The following is a 16,128-nucleotide window of genomic DNA, read 5'->3' as shown; positions in this document are numbered from 1 at the left end:
GGTACTTGGGCTTAGCTAAGCAAACGTACCTAATCGCCGTCACATGGAGTGGGCTGTTCCCGAGTTGTGCGCCCGTCCATAGGCCAGCTGGCCATTGGCCAATTTCAGCTGTTGGCCTGGTCAAACAAATTGGAATAATCATTCCTTTCGACTCTACTCAGACTGAATAAATTTCTGCACAATTAATTTCGAATTAAGCCTCCAGCTCTTTTGGTGTTGAAATTTATGAAAATTGCCCGAAAATTGCTCACGTTGATTTGGTTTTGGTTTTTTTTTTTTTCCAATATATTTTTGGTCAGGAAATCGAATCCATAGCAATTTGACGAGCAGCCAAACCACAGCATAATTTAAATATATTGTTAAGTTCTGGACAGGTCAGACATATAATATGTGTATATGTGGGATATTTAGGAATGTATTATATATGAAGGAGGCCTTACATATTCTCTGCAGATATTTGAGATGGACTGTGATAATTCGAAAAACTCTATAGGGGAGAGAGAAAGAAAGTGATAGAAATTAAGAAAGAGAGAGAGAGAGATATAGCGCTAGAGATACATAGGGAGAGAGAGAGAGACTGAAATTGATAGCGAGAAAGAGAGCGAGAGAGAATTACATATATGTGTTACTTTATAGCTATACAAAAACAACATATGCCAAGAGATGCCTAGGTTTCCTACTCCTTTTCGTCTGCCTCTTCTCTTTTAAAATATTGCACCAATAAAGTGAAGGAATCTTTCTTGAAGAGCTTCTAGTCTTATATAAGCCAAGGAGCTAACCATTTGAACTTTTCCTTAAGAGCTGTTTGACCTCTGAGTCATACATCTATAAATAGCTATTACACAATATCATATAGTATGTATATATTTGGCATTCGACCTGAGCTTGAGCTTAATGTACCTGTACACATTACACTTCTTTCATCCAATTACGGCCATCAATCATTCCGCACAAAAATCAATGGAAAAGTACTTAATTGAATACTATTGTGGGCCACAGGGGAAACAAGCACGCAACGAGGTCAAAGGACTTGGTTGGAGTTGGCTTTAAGAGCGTACACAGGTGCGTCGATTAGGGCTAATCAATGTTTAACACACGGCGGTCAAACATCAATCAATTGATTGAACAGGTCACAACTTTGCTGCATGCCAGCGATTAAAGACGCGATGCGCTGTCCATTTGTGAGTGAGTCGACAGGTGAGTAGCTGGTGGGCGAAGGTGGGCGGAGGTGGTAGGCAGCTGATTGCTGGGAATACCGGCAAATTGCTGTCACAAGCGCCAAATTATGCGCTCGCTCCACTAGCTGGGGACTTAATCGAAGACAAACATCTAATTGACATAGAGCCGACATGGTAAACGAGCCAAGGAGCCAACGAGCCAAGCGGCCAGCGATCCGCGGTCGCCAGGCAGCCAAATGAAGACGAGGCGCATATCTGGCATTCACTGGGCATATTTATGGCAATGGTTCAAGAGTTCAACAACAACGGCCAGTTGCAAGTTGCTAGTTGCAAGTTTAATCAAGGCTTAGGCGTCTATTAATTAGCGGCTTACAAGACTTTGCGCTGAGGCAACTTCATTCGTGGTGCGGGCGAGCAGCAATGTGAGAACCTGTTGCACGCATGCTAGAGGCTCTCTCTCTCTCACTCTGTATCTCTTTCTCTCTGTCTCTTATTCTGTTTCTGCACAGTGAAAGGTGCTGTTGGCTAGAAGCGTTTTCTGTGGCCCTCGGGCGGAGCATGTCAAAGTGACGACCATCAAATAAAACACCTGATGGTCGAGCCAACAGCCAACAACAATAACAAAAAATATAAAAAGAAATACTCGAACAGAGGTCGACATTTGGCAACACTCGCGGTCATAAAGCAAGCAATTTAAGGTGAAAGGTGCTCAGCTGGAAGACTTTGAAGACTTGCAGACATGCCAAAAGAAATATGTCTGAAAATGGCTTGGCTATAATTAATTTGCTGTTGTTGCAGTCGTTGCTGCTGCTGAGGCTGCTGGTGCAACAAACAGCAACAGTTGCTGGCAGTCAAAATCGAAAAGTCACTTATGACTGACACTTTGCATATGAGGCGGTACCGGCCACCTCCCCTCTTCCACCTCTTTCTCAACGTCCTCCGCATCCTCCACTTCCTACACCTCCTCCTGCTGCCGTTGTCTGCACATCAAGTTGGAGATGAAGATGACGACCCAGACATGCAGTGACTTATGATTTACCTTCTTAACTCAACTCGACTGGGGCTCAGCTTGGCTCACGTTGATTTCGCGTGATTTAAGCCAACAAATGTTTGCAGAAAAAGTTATGAGCATTTGATTTACGATGTGCTGGCCAAGCTGGCAACAGTGCAACTGGGAACGGGCAATGACAGCGTGCAACGTGCAACAGTGCCTCCTCCTGGGCGTGCGCTGATGGATTTGTCAAGTTTGTGGGTCATGCATTACGTTCTTCACTATAGACATACATACATACAAATATATTTGTATATACATATATTCTTTTTGAATATCCGCCTCACGATGATTACTCAAAATCACAGCTAAAGTTGCGTTCCATGATCGCTTGGCAGTTGCCTCGTGTGAATCGCTGCGCAGTCGGCTACTAATTGCAAGAGGCAACAAAAAATTTGAATGTTTAACAAATATTTATGAGTGCTTCAGACGTTAGTAGTAGTTGCTGCTGTTTGACAATGATGAAAAACTTTTCTTGCAAATCATAAAATCAGTAATTGAAAATTTTAAATATCCTGAACATTTACGCATAAAACTAAGAGTTTAATAGATTTCCAAAAATGCAATCAATAAAGTTTTAAGCTGCTGTTATTAAAAGCTGCTGTTAACTCTAATTAGACTTTTAGCAGATTTGAAATGCTTCAAATCAGCAATATGCTAAGCGTCTGTTATTTACAGCTCTGTTATTAAGCTTTTAGTATGACTGTTAAGCAGAAGCATATAAAATGCATTAACAGAAAACATAGCTTTGCGCTTTGTGTGCAGGCTTAAAATATACATCAATCATTCATTAATTAGATAAATGCGGGCATATATAAATATATATGCATTCATTTATATACATATTTACACATCTAGATTTACGCAACCTTTCGAGGCGTTGCCCAGACAGTAGAAAGTCTTTTGTGACTGTGCTCAAGTCAAATGGTTTGGCCAAAGAAGGCGTTGAGTTGCCCTCATCATTAGAACAACATTTTTGTTCACAGTAATGCAAATATTGACGATGACGGACAATGTCACAGCGTGTCATCGACGGGCATGCAGCCCAACCCCTAAACGAGGCGCAACCCTCGATCAAGGGCAGGCGCCAAGGACGCAGAAAAACTGCGCGAAAAAACTGCAGCTGATTTGATTTCTATTTTTTTTTTGTGTGTGTGTGTGTTGGTTTGGTTTGGTTTTCATTCTGCTGTCAGCATCGTGGGAATGTTTGAGCAGCAACCCTGGAGGCAACCCTTCGACTTGGACTTGGACACAGCTGCAACAAAACGCAAGTCCGTAGCTGGTCAAGAGGCGGCAGCAGTAGCAGCCGCCGCGGCAGCCGCTGTAGCAGCAGCTGGGAGTACAGTCTTGGCTGGGATTGATGATGGCCTAGGATGATTGGCTGGAATGGCAGTCGCTGCATATGTCACTGGATACAAATGTATCTATAGCTCGAAATCAGTCCAATTAAAAATAATAAAGGCGAAACGCAGCTTGTTAGTGCGCTCTACTCGACTCTACTCTCTGGCTGCCAAGATGGCAGATTGCACCCCAAAAATAAACAATAGGACTCCACATTTTTCCTCTTTTCCTCTCGTATGTTTCTCCTTTTTTATTGTGGTTAGCTCAATGCGCGTGGGAAAGCGTCGTTCCATCCATAAGCAGGCAACCGGGCCTGGGCACCTGCCGCGCCCCAAGCGTCAGTCGACCATATTTGGTTTACATATGGCCCAGACTCTGCAAAAATCGTGATCAAATCAAATGCCCAGCCATAAAATTGTGGAATTCTAACAGCAATTTGAGCGCAACACGAACAAGCTATCTGCCCAGACAGCGGGTCAGCAGGAGGGGTGCCGGGGAGGGGAGGGCAGTGTTACCTAGGCGCCTGACAATTCTATTTGGCACGAGCTCATTAAGCACCATTTATATGCAACATGAGCCATGACTGGACCAAAACTGCAGTCGACTACCGATCGACGATCGTCGAATGTCGAATGTGGATTGTCGATTGTCGATCGTCGGACAGTCAACAGCGAAAACCTCTCCAAGCTCTCGTTGCGAGTCAATGGCTTTTGCTTAGCTCGGCTTGGCTTGGGTTGGCTTGGTTTGGCCTGCTGACAAGTTGTTGACGCTGGCAAATGATTTACTGCCTCCAGTTGGCTCCCGGCCAGCAACAACAACAACAACAACTACAACAAGAACGAGCACTGCTTTCGGTCACATGCCAAATTCAAGCAACAACGCACAACAAGTGCCAACACGTGGACACCCACTTATCTAACGATGGCGTTCTTACGATCATGCTTGATCAATAACTGTTTAGATTATGAAATAGTCGAGAGAAACTAAATAATTGTCCGCGTAGCATATATTGATCGTTAGCTAAAGACTTGCTCGATCGTGGACTGATCAGATATTGTAGCGATCAAGTCTTATATTTATTGCTAAGCTAAAAGATTAATAGTACGGAACTCACTTGAGGTTTATGATCATAAAGAATGGCTTGATCGGTGACTGATCAAATATTGTAACCTCACTTTATCGGTCAAGTCTTAAGCTTACAGATAAGCTGAAAGATTAATAGAGCGGTTTATATTGAAAGCATTCAATCGAAGTTTATGATCAATAGATCAAAGAATTGGTAGATCGGTAGCTGTCTAGACTAGATTTGGATCAAATGAGTATTGCAAGAGGAGACAAAGTGCAAGCCGATCTGCACGTCATGAATACATTAGATCAGACCCTGCAATTAAGATCAGTTAACAGTAGTCTAGACCTGATAATTATTCATACAGCATATTGTGAACAATTGCATATGAAATTATAGGGGCACAATTTGCGATTAGCATATAGCACTCTACTCCTCGCCAATCGGCTGACAAAAACTGTCAACGTTGGCTGCCATCCGATTTTAATCAGTCTGCAACAGAAGTGTGCCAGCCATGTGGCTCGATACGAATTGAAGTTGAAGTTGGAGTTGGAGTTGAAGCTGAAGTTTGGGCTCAAGGATTTTGACAGCTAAGCTGACATGGCAAAAATGCATAAGTGAGCATGGTGGACACATTATGACGGACTGTTACACGACACATGTATGACCATGTTTAGGAGGGTAGGGGGAGTGGCCCAGGTGAATATGGCAAAAAGCTCAAATGCAATGAAACAATCAATCAAATCGCTGAAAAGGGGCTTGTCTAGAGCTGAGCTTGGGCTTAAGCTGAGCAGGAGGGAGGGAGGGACAGTAGTGAGCGTAACGGTAACTCCAAAAAGGCACAAAATCAAATTACCAGCAATGATTAATCAATCAACAGTTGTTTGCTTGCCATACAGTAAAGCCTCAGCTCAATGCGATAGCCAACACGATCTCTGCTTCGCTTGGCCTCGCTAGTGGGTGTGTGTATAGCTCTGTCTCCGGCTGTCTGTGTGCGTGTGTGTGTGTGTGTTGGCCAAGTGGGTGCGTTCTCACAGCTGGATGCCAATACTGACAATCACGATCACACACACACACACAAACACACCTGTGTTATAGACACCACGTGTGCGTTCCAGGCAATTGCAAATCAATGCTTCGCTGTGGCAGGAGCTTGCCTTTAGCTGTAGCCTCTTCCCAAAATGGTGCGATCTTACCTGGCCGGGTCGTGCCAAAAATGGGTTTGCAACTGGAATTCGCTTTTAGTCAAACAGCCGCAGCTGCAGCTAGCTTTGAGGCGCAGGTGGCAATTGGCAAGCAGCTGGCAACAGGCAACAGGCAACGGGTAACAGGCAACGGGCAACGGGCAACGGGCAACGGGCAACTGGCAACTGGTGTGAACAACTAGAAAGTTTTTTAGTCGAGCTGGAGCTCGTGAGAATCAGTGCAGCATAATTTATTGGTTGCGCGACCAATTCAATTTATGGCCGACTAATGAAAATTTGACAAATAGCAAATGGCCAAGCAATTTCATTCTAGCCCAGGCCAATAACATTCATCATGCCGCTGCGCAAACGTTTCCGCATAGAAATTGATTGACAACTCGAGGAGGAGGAGCTGCAGTTCGAGTTCGAGTCGGATTGTAGCTGGAGTCGCAATCGGTGAGCCAAAATGGCAACGGCAGCCAAAACACGTCAATTTCGAGGCCTGCCGATTTATGGGCGCCCAGCTTCAAACCAAGTCGTGACCCTCGTGCATTGAACTTTGTTGTTGTTGTAGTTGTTGCTGTTGCTTTTTGTTGTCCGATCTTGTCTGGGGTATGAAACGAGACGCTTTGAAATCTACCAGCACGAAATGCAATTTCCAAAAGAGTAGAAGAAGGAGAAGAAAAAACGTTATTGTGGGAGCTGAGCATAATGAAGCCGTTGGTCATTGGCCAAAAGGTTTGTTTGCTCTGTCAATCATAATTTGTGTGCTTCTTTTGCAGTTGAATGTGTGCGCTGCACTCGTTTTCCCACATTTTATGGACGGCTGCCCCTATTGCTCTGGCCCTGGGAAAATCTCTGGCGTAACTGGAGGTTCGCTTGTTGCGCAACAATTACTCGGCTTTTGGTTTGGTTTGGTTTGGCTTGGTTTGCCCTGGCCGAGTCCGTCAACATGACCAATTGGCAGTCCAGTTGGCAGTCACAACCCCCACGCAGCCGGCGGCAACACCTTCGCTCTGCTTACGCTCTGCTGCACTCGCTTCCTAACCGAGGTGCAAATGCAACTGTCGAGGGGTTGACTGACTTTTGAATTGTTTTACGCTTGTTTTTCGGTCAACTCGAAAACGGAACTGCGCTAGATTGGCCAAAAAATGTGTGCTCATCCTCTAACCAATTTTCACACATTGTGTACGCAGGTGCTTAACAAATATTCAGGTAATATGTTAATTTTTTTATGCTAAACAGCGGAAATTAAATTCAGTATTTTCACTTGCTATGCTTCATTGAACTTTGACTTGGAAAATTTTGTGTACCCATTCACATAGACCATATCTGGACATTTAATATAGTAGCATCCAATTAACAGCAATTCATATTCAAATATTTCATTGGCTGAAGGCCAGCTCAATTGTTTCTTCTAATCATCCCCTAGATGGCGCCACTTTAGCCAACTTCGCCTAACGGCAAAGCGACAGCCGTCTCTGTGAGTTTGCCTGCGCATAAGTGTTGAACTGAACGAACATTCTAACTGAACGAAACAAACAAATATTTTGTTGCATACTTTGTGGCCGTTTCTGACGACAGGTAAAATATAAATAAATATTTAATAATAAATAAATTTAATAAATTTCTATTTATGTTAATATTAAAATTTAAAATAATTACAATCATTCAAAAAATCTTAATAAAATAACGGTAGTTTCAGTATTCAAAATCGATCTTTTAATACCTAAATACACAAATTTTAAGCCGCGTTTAGCTTGCATCGAAACGAGTAATAGATTTTCTCACATAAGCCATTAAGTAAATTATTATATCTATTTTATAACTTATAATAATAATTAATAATAATTTAATTTATTTGGTACAGGCAGGTATCTCTCGATTGCAGAGGTAAAAAGTAGCTGTACGGCAACGCCGGCATCATACAATCGATATGTGTATCGCTTAAACGAGTTGGCAACGCCAGCATCTTATCGATAATGTATTGACTGTGTGAAGAAGCATTGGAAGCACTATAGATTATCATATAACTTGCAATTTATACATCAATACTCAAAAGTGTGAAGATAATGTCGAATGCAACTTTACACATAGTTCCTGCAGCGCCTCGCGGCGATATTATTAGGTTGCAAAACATTATATCCAAAATAGAGGACGATTTGAGGAGCACAAATGAAAAACTTGGCAATTTGCGGCAGCTAATCAGAACCGAATCGAATATAAAATCGCGAGATATTTACTTAAATAAGGTCTGTGATATGGTGAAAGAACAACATAGAATACGGAGCATACTGCACAGTCACAGATCAAAGTTGAAAAGATTGGAATCTAAAAAAAAACTGGTAAGGATAGGCCCTTAATAGGATATTCTACGTACCTAATTATTTTTTTTATATCTTAAAGAAATTTGTTACAAAGCAAATTCCACAGCAAGCAAAAAATTCAAAGCTGCTCGAACTATTCCATAATTATGAGACGAAAGTAAGTAAAAAGTTGCTTATTATTTGTTAGAAATGAATTCTAAAATATCTTAGGAAACCGGTGTTGACACTCAGACTGCTCGGAATTCTGAAGCACCAGTAAGTAAAACACAATCCATAAAAAATTAAATAATAAAGATTTAAATATTATATAGAAGCGAAAAATTTTGGATAACGAAGAGACTGTAAATGGTGAAGACAAGCCAGCCAAGCAAATTATCATCGACAATCATGGCAGGACAATGAAATGTTTGAAGGCTCATGTAAAAAAGCGCATTACTGAGGAGGAACAGAAGCTTGTTGTTCCACAAATTGTAAAAGTGGAGCAAGCGAAATATTCAGATGATGATACCTTAACTTTGGAAGAGACGAAACCAGAGACTGAAGAGCTTCCTATATCGCAAGAAGAGAAGCTTGTAGTTAAAATTGAAATAGATGAGGAATCGGAATATATAAAAGAGACAGAACAAATAGAAGAGGAGAAACCAGAACTGTCTGTCGAGACTCCCCAAGCAAATACTATCGTGATAAGCAATCACAGAGATGCGATGCAATGCCTAAAGGCTCTACAGGAATATGCAATGTTAAATGAAAACTATAGAGCTATAGGACTTTTAAGTGAAACTGAAAAGGCATTCGTAAGTCCAGCGGACGTCACAGACTTCGAGCTCTAGCATTAGTATAGAGTATGTACCATATATTTGCATGTGTGTAGGCTAATTATTTTAAGTTGATTTAAGAACTTATGTACATTTTATGCCTTGTGCTAGCAAGCATTCTGCAATTGATTAATTTTAAGTAAAGTATTTACAGAAAACATTTCGTTATATATTTACCTCAACTTAGTGTCTATAGCAGAAAAGCGACCGGCAAAAGGAAATGGGCAAACGTAGGATTTAGTATTTTTCGAATCAGATGTTCCTCATCCAGTAGATTATGTTCATCAGCTGTTGTTCTGACAACCAATATTGTTTGGTATTTTTTAGTTTATTCTGTTATTGATAAACGGGCACATGCACGTTTCACAGCTATAAACAAATTCTGAAAATTCGACATTTCTGCAAAAATGTGAGTATGCGTCTAGAAGTGCATTACAGTTAGGTGTTATTTCTTTTTTTTTTAATTTTTGTTTCAAAAGGAAGTAAATATTACTCGAATTGCATGTAATATATATGCAGTTTGTCGATAAGTGAATATTGATTGAAAGCAGACTATAACAAATGGATAAATCAACAGGAGACGAAATTGTTAAGCCGCCGGCTCCCCGCAAACGTCTCGGCCGTCCGCCCAAGGCCAACGCACAAGAGTCTGAATTGACTGAAGAGATGGAACCGCCAGCCGAGGAGCGCACTTCGTCGTCATCGCCAACAAATTGTCGGCGAAGCACGCGCAAGAAAATCGTAAAGTTCGATGTGCTGGATGTACTCAACAAGAGTCGCAAAACTCACAAAATACAAATCGAGGCACGAATTGATTCCAATGCACCAACAACAACAACAGCATCCACAACACAATTAGCAACGAGCTCTGCTACTGTGGCAAAACCAGCAATCGAGGTCAATCGCTTATTTACACCACGACCGCCTCTGCCTGTGATTTCGCCTTTGCTTCCGCTGGACATGTTTACCAAGCCAAAGCCAACGCCCAGCTTGATTGTTGCCCAGGTGAGCAGTGATAAGACGCCCACTGTCAATCAGCAACAGCAGCCACAGCAATCACAGCAGCAACAGCAACAGCAGGTGATACGTAAACGTGGACGTCCGCGCAAATCACAGATCACAGATAATGCAACTGCAGTTGATTGCTCCAAAGTGAGCATAGATTCTACCAAAGTCTTGCCGAGCGCCAAGGAACAAGCTCTTACTTTAAAAAGGGAATCGCCTGACTCGGATGAGTCTCTGAAGAGTTTCTCAATCATTGTTGATGATGAAACGAATGTTGAAGCAGTGCCTGAGGAAAACGATGCTTTGGATGACACAATTGAAGTGATAGAGACTGATATTATATCCGTGGCATCCGATGAGGATTCAGATTCGCAAATTATATTTGTGGACATAGAAACGGCGAAGATGGAAGCTGAAGAAGAAGCAGCAAATGACGTGATCCAAATTACAGCTGAAGAGACTCGTAACTTTAAGTTAATTTTTCCTAAGGAAAATGAAAACAAGGAAACAGAAATGCCACAGCAGATTAGTATTGTGGAGGAAATACCAGGTGAAGATAATATTGATGACAAGGAATCAGAACTCTTGGCTGAAGTGTTAAGTGAGCCGGCAGAGCTTTGGTTTACTGAGGATGAAAGGGATGAAGGAGACCAAGAATCTCAAGACGAGAAGCCAGAAAAGAAATCAAATATTGAAGTAGCAAAAGAACTGCCAAATCAAGGTTTAATTAAAAATGAGACTCCGGTACAAAGCGTTGAAAAGGAGACTAAGCTAACCTCTGAAGCAGCTATAAAATCCTCTAATTTAGAAACTAAAGTTAAAATTGAAGTACAGCCGGTAAAGAAGGAGCAGGAATTGCCAGCAGCTATGGATGACCTGCAAAAGAAAGTCATCATAAAGAATGAGGCTTCGTTACCAAACTCTTCATCCATGATAAACAACGTAGATAAGGCAAAGGTGAAGAAAGAGCTGCCAAAGGAAGTAAACATGAAGGAGATCTACTCATCGAGCTCATCAGCCACCATAGATAACGAAGATAAGATTACGATTAAAAAAGAGTTGCAAAAGGAAATCAAAATGACCAAGGAGGTCTCTTCAGTCATACAAGAGAACAACGATGAACCACATGAAGCTGTAAAACAATCGGAACAGTTAAAGCAGAGTGCAACTCCGACTTTTGCAAAAGAACCTGTCGAGAAGATGAAAGATGCCCACTTCGAATTGGAATCTCTGAGGCGTGCTGCAAAAGCGACAGGCATTGAGTTAAAGCTTCCGATGACAATGGAAAAACTTTTAAATGCCAACTCTGTAACAGAACCAGTACAGGAGGTCGAAGCGAAGAAGGAAGCTATTAAGAAGCAACCAAGCTTGGACACGAATGAAACATCAGCAGCGACGCTTGAAAAGACTGATTTGGCTGCAAAGCAACTGCAGCAGCACTCAGATGCAGTTAAATGCGAAGAGACAGAGTTAGATTCAAAGCTTAAATCAACCAAATCCGCTCCAGAAGAGCACAACTCAGAATCGGTGGACACAAAACCAATAGATAGTGAGAAAGGGAAAGCAAATGAAGGCGCCAAGTTAGAGAAGTCGTCAGCCTCCTACGCTGCGTTCGTAGAGTGTGATGCACTCTTTAAGGTCTTGGATAAAGCAAACGAACAGATGCGTCACGAAGAGAAGGCCAGAAAGAAGTCGAAGCTGGCCACCAAAAAGCAATCAACCGAACAGCTGCAGGAACGTGCCACGCCTCAGTCTCGTGGGAAAAAGCAAACATCAAAGGAAAGCAGCCGCCGTAATACCATTTCCGAGGAGCGTCACGAGGACGTGAAATTGCCGTTGAGCAATAAACGCCGTAACTCCGTGCACCCTTTCAAGCCTACGTTGAGTCCAGAGCGAGCTACGGAGTCAGAACCCAAGCAAAGCGCCAGCAGCAGCAACAAAAAGAAGTCAGCTCAGAAAAAGCCAACGCGCAAGTCAACAAAACCAAAGCAGCTGCCAAGCAGCCAGGATTCGATGGATTCTAGTTCGAGCTCCTCGACAAAAGCTGGCGATTTGCCGAGTCGCAGCTTGCCGACGCCCACTTCTGAGCTAGAGGCATCCAATCCGCTACACGACATAGCCAAGTTCATAGAGGATGGCGTCAAATTGCTCGAGCGCGACTACAAAGTAGAGGAGGAACAGCAGCAGCAGCCAGACCAGCAGCCACAAGAGGAGGCCACTGAAGATGAGTTAGCGCAGCGTGTGGCTAATTTGGAAACGCCTGTTAACACGCCAGCTCCTTCACCGGTTGGCAGCACAGATGATCTGTCAGCGGGTGTGCGCCGCTCGCATCGCATCAAGCAGAAGCCGCAAGGAGCCAAATCGAGTTTAGGTCGTGGTAGCAGCAGCCAAACGCCCACCATTAGCATGGAGCAGCAGCTAAGTGAGCTTGCCAACATAGAAGCCATCAATGAGCAGTTCCTGCGCCAGGAGGGCCTAAACACGTTCCAAATACTTCGTGACAATTACTATCGCTGTGCACGCCAGGTGAGCAAGGAGAACGCGGAAATGCAATGCGATTGCTTTGTCACCGGCGACGAGGAGGGACAAGGGATGCGCTGCGGCGATGGCTGCATTAATCGCATGCTCATGATCGAGTGTGGTCCACTGTGTAGTTACGGTGACCGCTGCACCAATAAGCGATTCCAGCAGCATCAGGGCTGGCCCTGTCGCGTCTTTCGCACGGAGAAGAAGGGCTGCGGTATCACAGCCGAGCTGCAAATTCAGCCTGGGGAGTTCATCATGGAGTATGTGGGCGAGGTGATCGACAGCGAGGAGTTCGAGCGTCGCCAGCATCTCTACTCGGAGGATCGCAACCGCCACTACTACTTCATGGCGCTGCGTGGCGAGGCGATCATCGATGCGACCACGAAGGGCAACATCTCGCGCTACATCAATCACAGCTGCGACCCGAATGCGGAGACACAAAAGTGGACAGTGAATGGAGAGCTGCGCATTGGCTTCTTTAGTGTGAAGACCATCATGCCTGGCGAGGAAATCACATTCGATTATCAGTATCAGCGCTATGGGCGCGATGCGCAGCGTTGCTATTGCGAGTCGGCCAACTGTCGTGGCTGGATTGGGAACGAGCCGGAGTCTGATGAGGGCGAGCAGCTCGATTCGGAGACCGAAAGTGAGCCCGAGTCACTGGTAGAGGAGCTACGCCCAGAGCAGGAGGCGAAGACCAAAACACCCAAAAGTAAATCTAAGAAGCAACTTAAGCTGCCAACGGCACGTAAGCAGCGCAAAGAGCAGCCCAAGGCCAAGGATCGTGAATACAAAGCGGGCCGCTGGCTGCGCCCTTCCGGCGGCGTTGGAGGCGAGAAGTCGGCAGCCCGTAAGCTCGATCAGCTCGAGGACACAGACGTACTCGAGCAGTTGACGCTGCTAAGTCGCAGCGGACTCAAGAATCAGCTGGACACATTGCGCCTATCGCGTTGCATGGTGCGTGCCAAGTTACTGCAGAGTCGCCTTCAGCTGCTGGGCGTGCTAACGCGTGGCGAGCTGCCATGCCGTCGTCTCTTCCTTGACTATCACGGGCTGCGCCTGCTGCACGCATGGATCAGCGAGAGCGGCAGCGATAAGCAGCTGCGTCTGGCGCTGCTCGAGTCACTTGAATCTCTGCCCATACCCAACAGGACGATGCTGAATGATAGTCGCATCTACCAGAGCGTAGAGCTATGGGGCAACCAGTTGGCGCAGCCAGCGGAGGCAGCAGCAGAATCACAATCTGATGAGGAGGAATCGGTGCGTCAACGCATTGCAGCGCTGCTACAAAAATGGAATGGACTGCCCGAAATCTTCCGTATACCCAAACGTGAACGCATCGAGCAGATGAAGGAGCACGAGCGCGAGGCAGATCGCCAGCAACACGTGGCCACTGCTCTAGGGGACAGTAACAATGCCTCTTCCGTGCTCAGCACCGATCGCTATAGACAAGATCGATTTAGGCGCGACACCAGCAGCCGCTATGAGAAATCAAAGCCGCCCTCTAGAATGAGCGGCAACAATACCATCTGCACGATCACCACACAACCCAAGGAATGGCAAGGCTCTGCGGAGGGCAGCAGCGGCAGCAAGTCTGAGAGTCGCAGACGTTCAGAGTTTGATCCGCGTCGAACTATATCCAAAGAGCTGCGGCGATCGCTCTTCGAGAGAAAGGTAAGAGGACCACAAAAGCTCAGGCAGAGGTTTTACTTTAAAATCTGTATTCCTTTCATAGGTGGCTCAAGATGAGGCAGAGAAGCGTGTGGGCAGCGAGGATTGGCGTGAGCATGAGCTACGCTGCGAATACTTCGGTGCAGATTTGAACACAGATCCAAAGCTGCTGCCATTTTACCAGAACACGGAGACCAATGAGTGGTTCAACAGCGAGGATGCTCCTGTGCCTGCGCCATTGCGTTGCGGCGACATTGCGGAGCCGCCATCTCCGGAACAGGAGGAGGATGTGGAGTATAAGCTGCCCGCTGGCGTAGAGCCATTGCCGCCCTCATGGCACTGGAGCATGACACCCGAAGGAGATATCTACTATTATAATCTGCGTGATCGTATTCCGCAGTGGGAGCCACCGAACGCTGAACAGCGTTTGCAACAGCTGGTGGAGGATTCTCCAGAAAAAGAATTGGTACCGGATGAGGCAGCCAGCTCATCGGATTTGGTTAACATTGACATCGACTACGTGGGCAGCCTGAGCGCCAAGTCTCTGGCCCAGTACATTGAGGTAAAGATACGGGAACGACGCGAGATGCGACGCAATCGCTTGGTCTCTGTGCGCGTGATAAGTCCACGTCGCGAGGAGGATCGTCTCTACAATCAGCAGGAGTCACGCAAATACAAGGAGAATAAAGAAAAGATACGCCGACGCAAGGAAATTTATCGACGCACACGCAACGAGACAAATACTGTTCAACCAGCACCTGGAGAGCCCAGTGATTCGTTACCCATTCATGGGTATTTATACTCCTCCGATGAGGATGGTGCCACTGAGGGCGCCTGCAGCCTGCCGCTGCTAGACGCGGCAGTTGATGGTGATAAGGAGTTGCCGGAGTCACTTAGTCGTCGTCGCTCACTGCGTGCATCGTCGCCATCGTCCACCAGTTCCACTGACGCTGCAGAGTCGTTGCCAAGCGCTAAGCGCAAGCTACTTATGACAGAGAGCCAAAAGAAGCATCGGGACAGTAAGCGCAAGAGGTAAGCATACCATTCGTTCATTAAATTACTTTATACTCAAATCCTCTGCGAATCTCTGTAGTTTGACAACCGGACGCGAAGCCAGCGATAAGTTTCACTTTGAGATTAGCGGCCATGTGGCCGAGTTTTTGCGTCCCTATCGCCAGGAGAATTGCCAGCTGGGCCGTATTACAAGCGACGAAGACTACAAGTTCCTAATTAAGCGAGTAAGTGTGATTGTTTATAATATTATAAGCTATGTCTAATGGGCTATTCTTGCAGCTGAGCCACCACATCACCACCAAGGAGATGCGCTACTGTGACATGACCGGCAATCCGTTGGCCTGCACAGAATCGGTTAAGCACAAGTCCTACGACTTTATCAAACAATATATGCGCAAAAAAGGGCCCGTCTACAAGAAGCCGGTTGATAAGCCCGATTAATTCATTGACTTTTTCATACAACAATATTTTCCTTAAAGCTTTTGGCTTATAAACATTAGCATAAGCAATATACAATGTATATCAAATGGATTTTTTTTTTTAATTTTTATAATTTTACCTCATGTTGGGTAAATTAACTTTGAAGTTAACTTTAAGTACTTATGCATAAAATGTAACTGAATACATTTTTTTTTTTTTTTAATTTTGATATGTGCCAAAACTAATAAATTTATTATTGGTGTCAATGAAAGGGCACTCAGGTATACTACAATGAATTCATGAAATATGTATGTTTAAGTTTATGTGTCTGCTGGAAAATCTGGACCATAGTTGTTAGTTCTTAGGTATACATTATTGAAGTTAATGAAAATCTGAAAAAGAAATGAAATAAATGAAGTTTCCCCTCCCTTACACTGAAAACATGTTTATTTTATTTTTTAATTCTACAAACTTTTTTTTACTGTATATAAAAAACTTGCATTTCATTTATTTTAAGTTTGCCTAAAATT

General features: G+C 44.4%; 2 protein-coding genes across 3 annotated transcripts; both read left to right on the top strand.

Moving 5' to 3' along the window:
• The first annotated feature begins 7,797 nt into the window (after positions 1 to 7,797).
• Positions 7,798 to 9,120, top strand: LOC6581866. Of its 2 annotated transcripts, none has more exons than XM_044009526.1 (4): positions 7,798 to 8,165; positions 8,227 to 8,304; positions 8,379 to 8,402; positions 8,459 to 9,120. In XM_044009526.1, exons 1-4 carry the CDS (start codon positions 7,893 to 7,895, stop codon positions 8,975 to 8,977), a joined length of 894 nt encoding a protein of 297 aa, XP_043865461.1. In that variant the 5' UTR covers positions 7,798 to 7,892; the 3' UTR covers positions 8,978 to 9,120. The 2 variants fall into 2 exon arrangements, with proteins under 2 accessions (XP_043865461.1, XP_015017600.1); XM_015162114.3 differs by having other exon boundaries at positions 7,799 to 8,165; positions 8,358 to 8,402.
• A 153-nt stretch (positions 9,121 to 9,273) lies between these two features.
• LOC6581865 (probable histone-lysine N-methyltransferase CG1716) lies at positions 9,274 to 16,039 on the top strand. The gene is made up of 5 exons (XM_002007551.4): positions 9,274 to 9,371; positions 9,442 to 14,167; positions 14,229 to 15,196; positions 15,258 to 15,402; positions 15,458 to 16,039. Exons 2-5 carry the CDS (start codon positions 9,524 to 9,526, stop codon positions 15,617 to 15,619), a joined length of 5,919 nt encoding a protein of 1,972 aa, XP_002007587.1. The 5' UTR covers positions 9,274 to 9,371; positions 9,442 to 9,523; the 3' UTR covers positions 15,620 to 16,039.
• The last annotated feature ends 89 nt before the right edge of the window (positions 16,040 to 16,128 follow it).

This window comes from Drosophila mojavensis, unplaced genomic scaffold (assembly GCF_018153725.1).
Source record: "Drosophila mojavensis isolate 15081-1352.22 unplaced genomic scaffold, ASM1815372v1 contig_74, whole genome shotgun sequence".
Taxonomy (NCBI): Eukaryota; Metazoa; Arthropoda; class Insecta; order Diptera; family Drosophilidae; genus Drosophila; species Drosophila mojavensis.
This window is presented reverse-complemented; position numbering and strand designations above follow the sequence as displayed.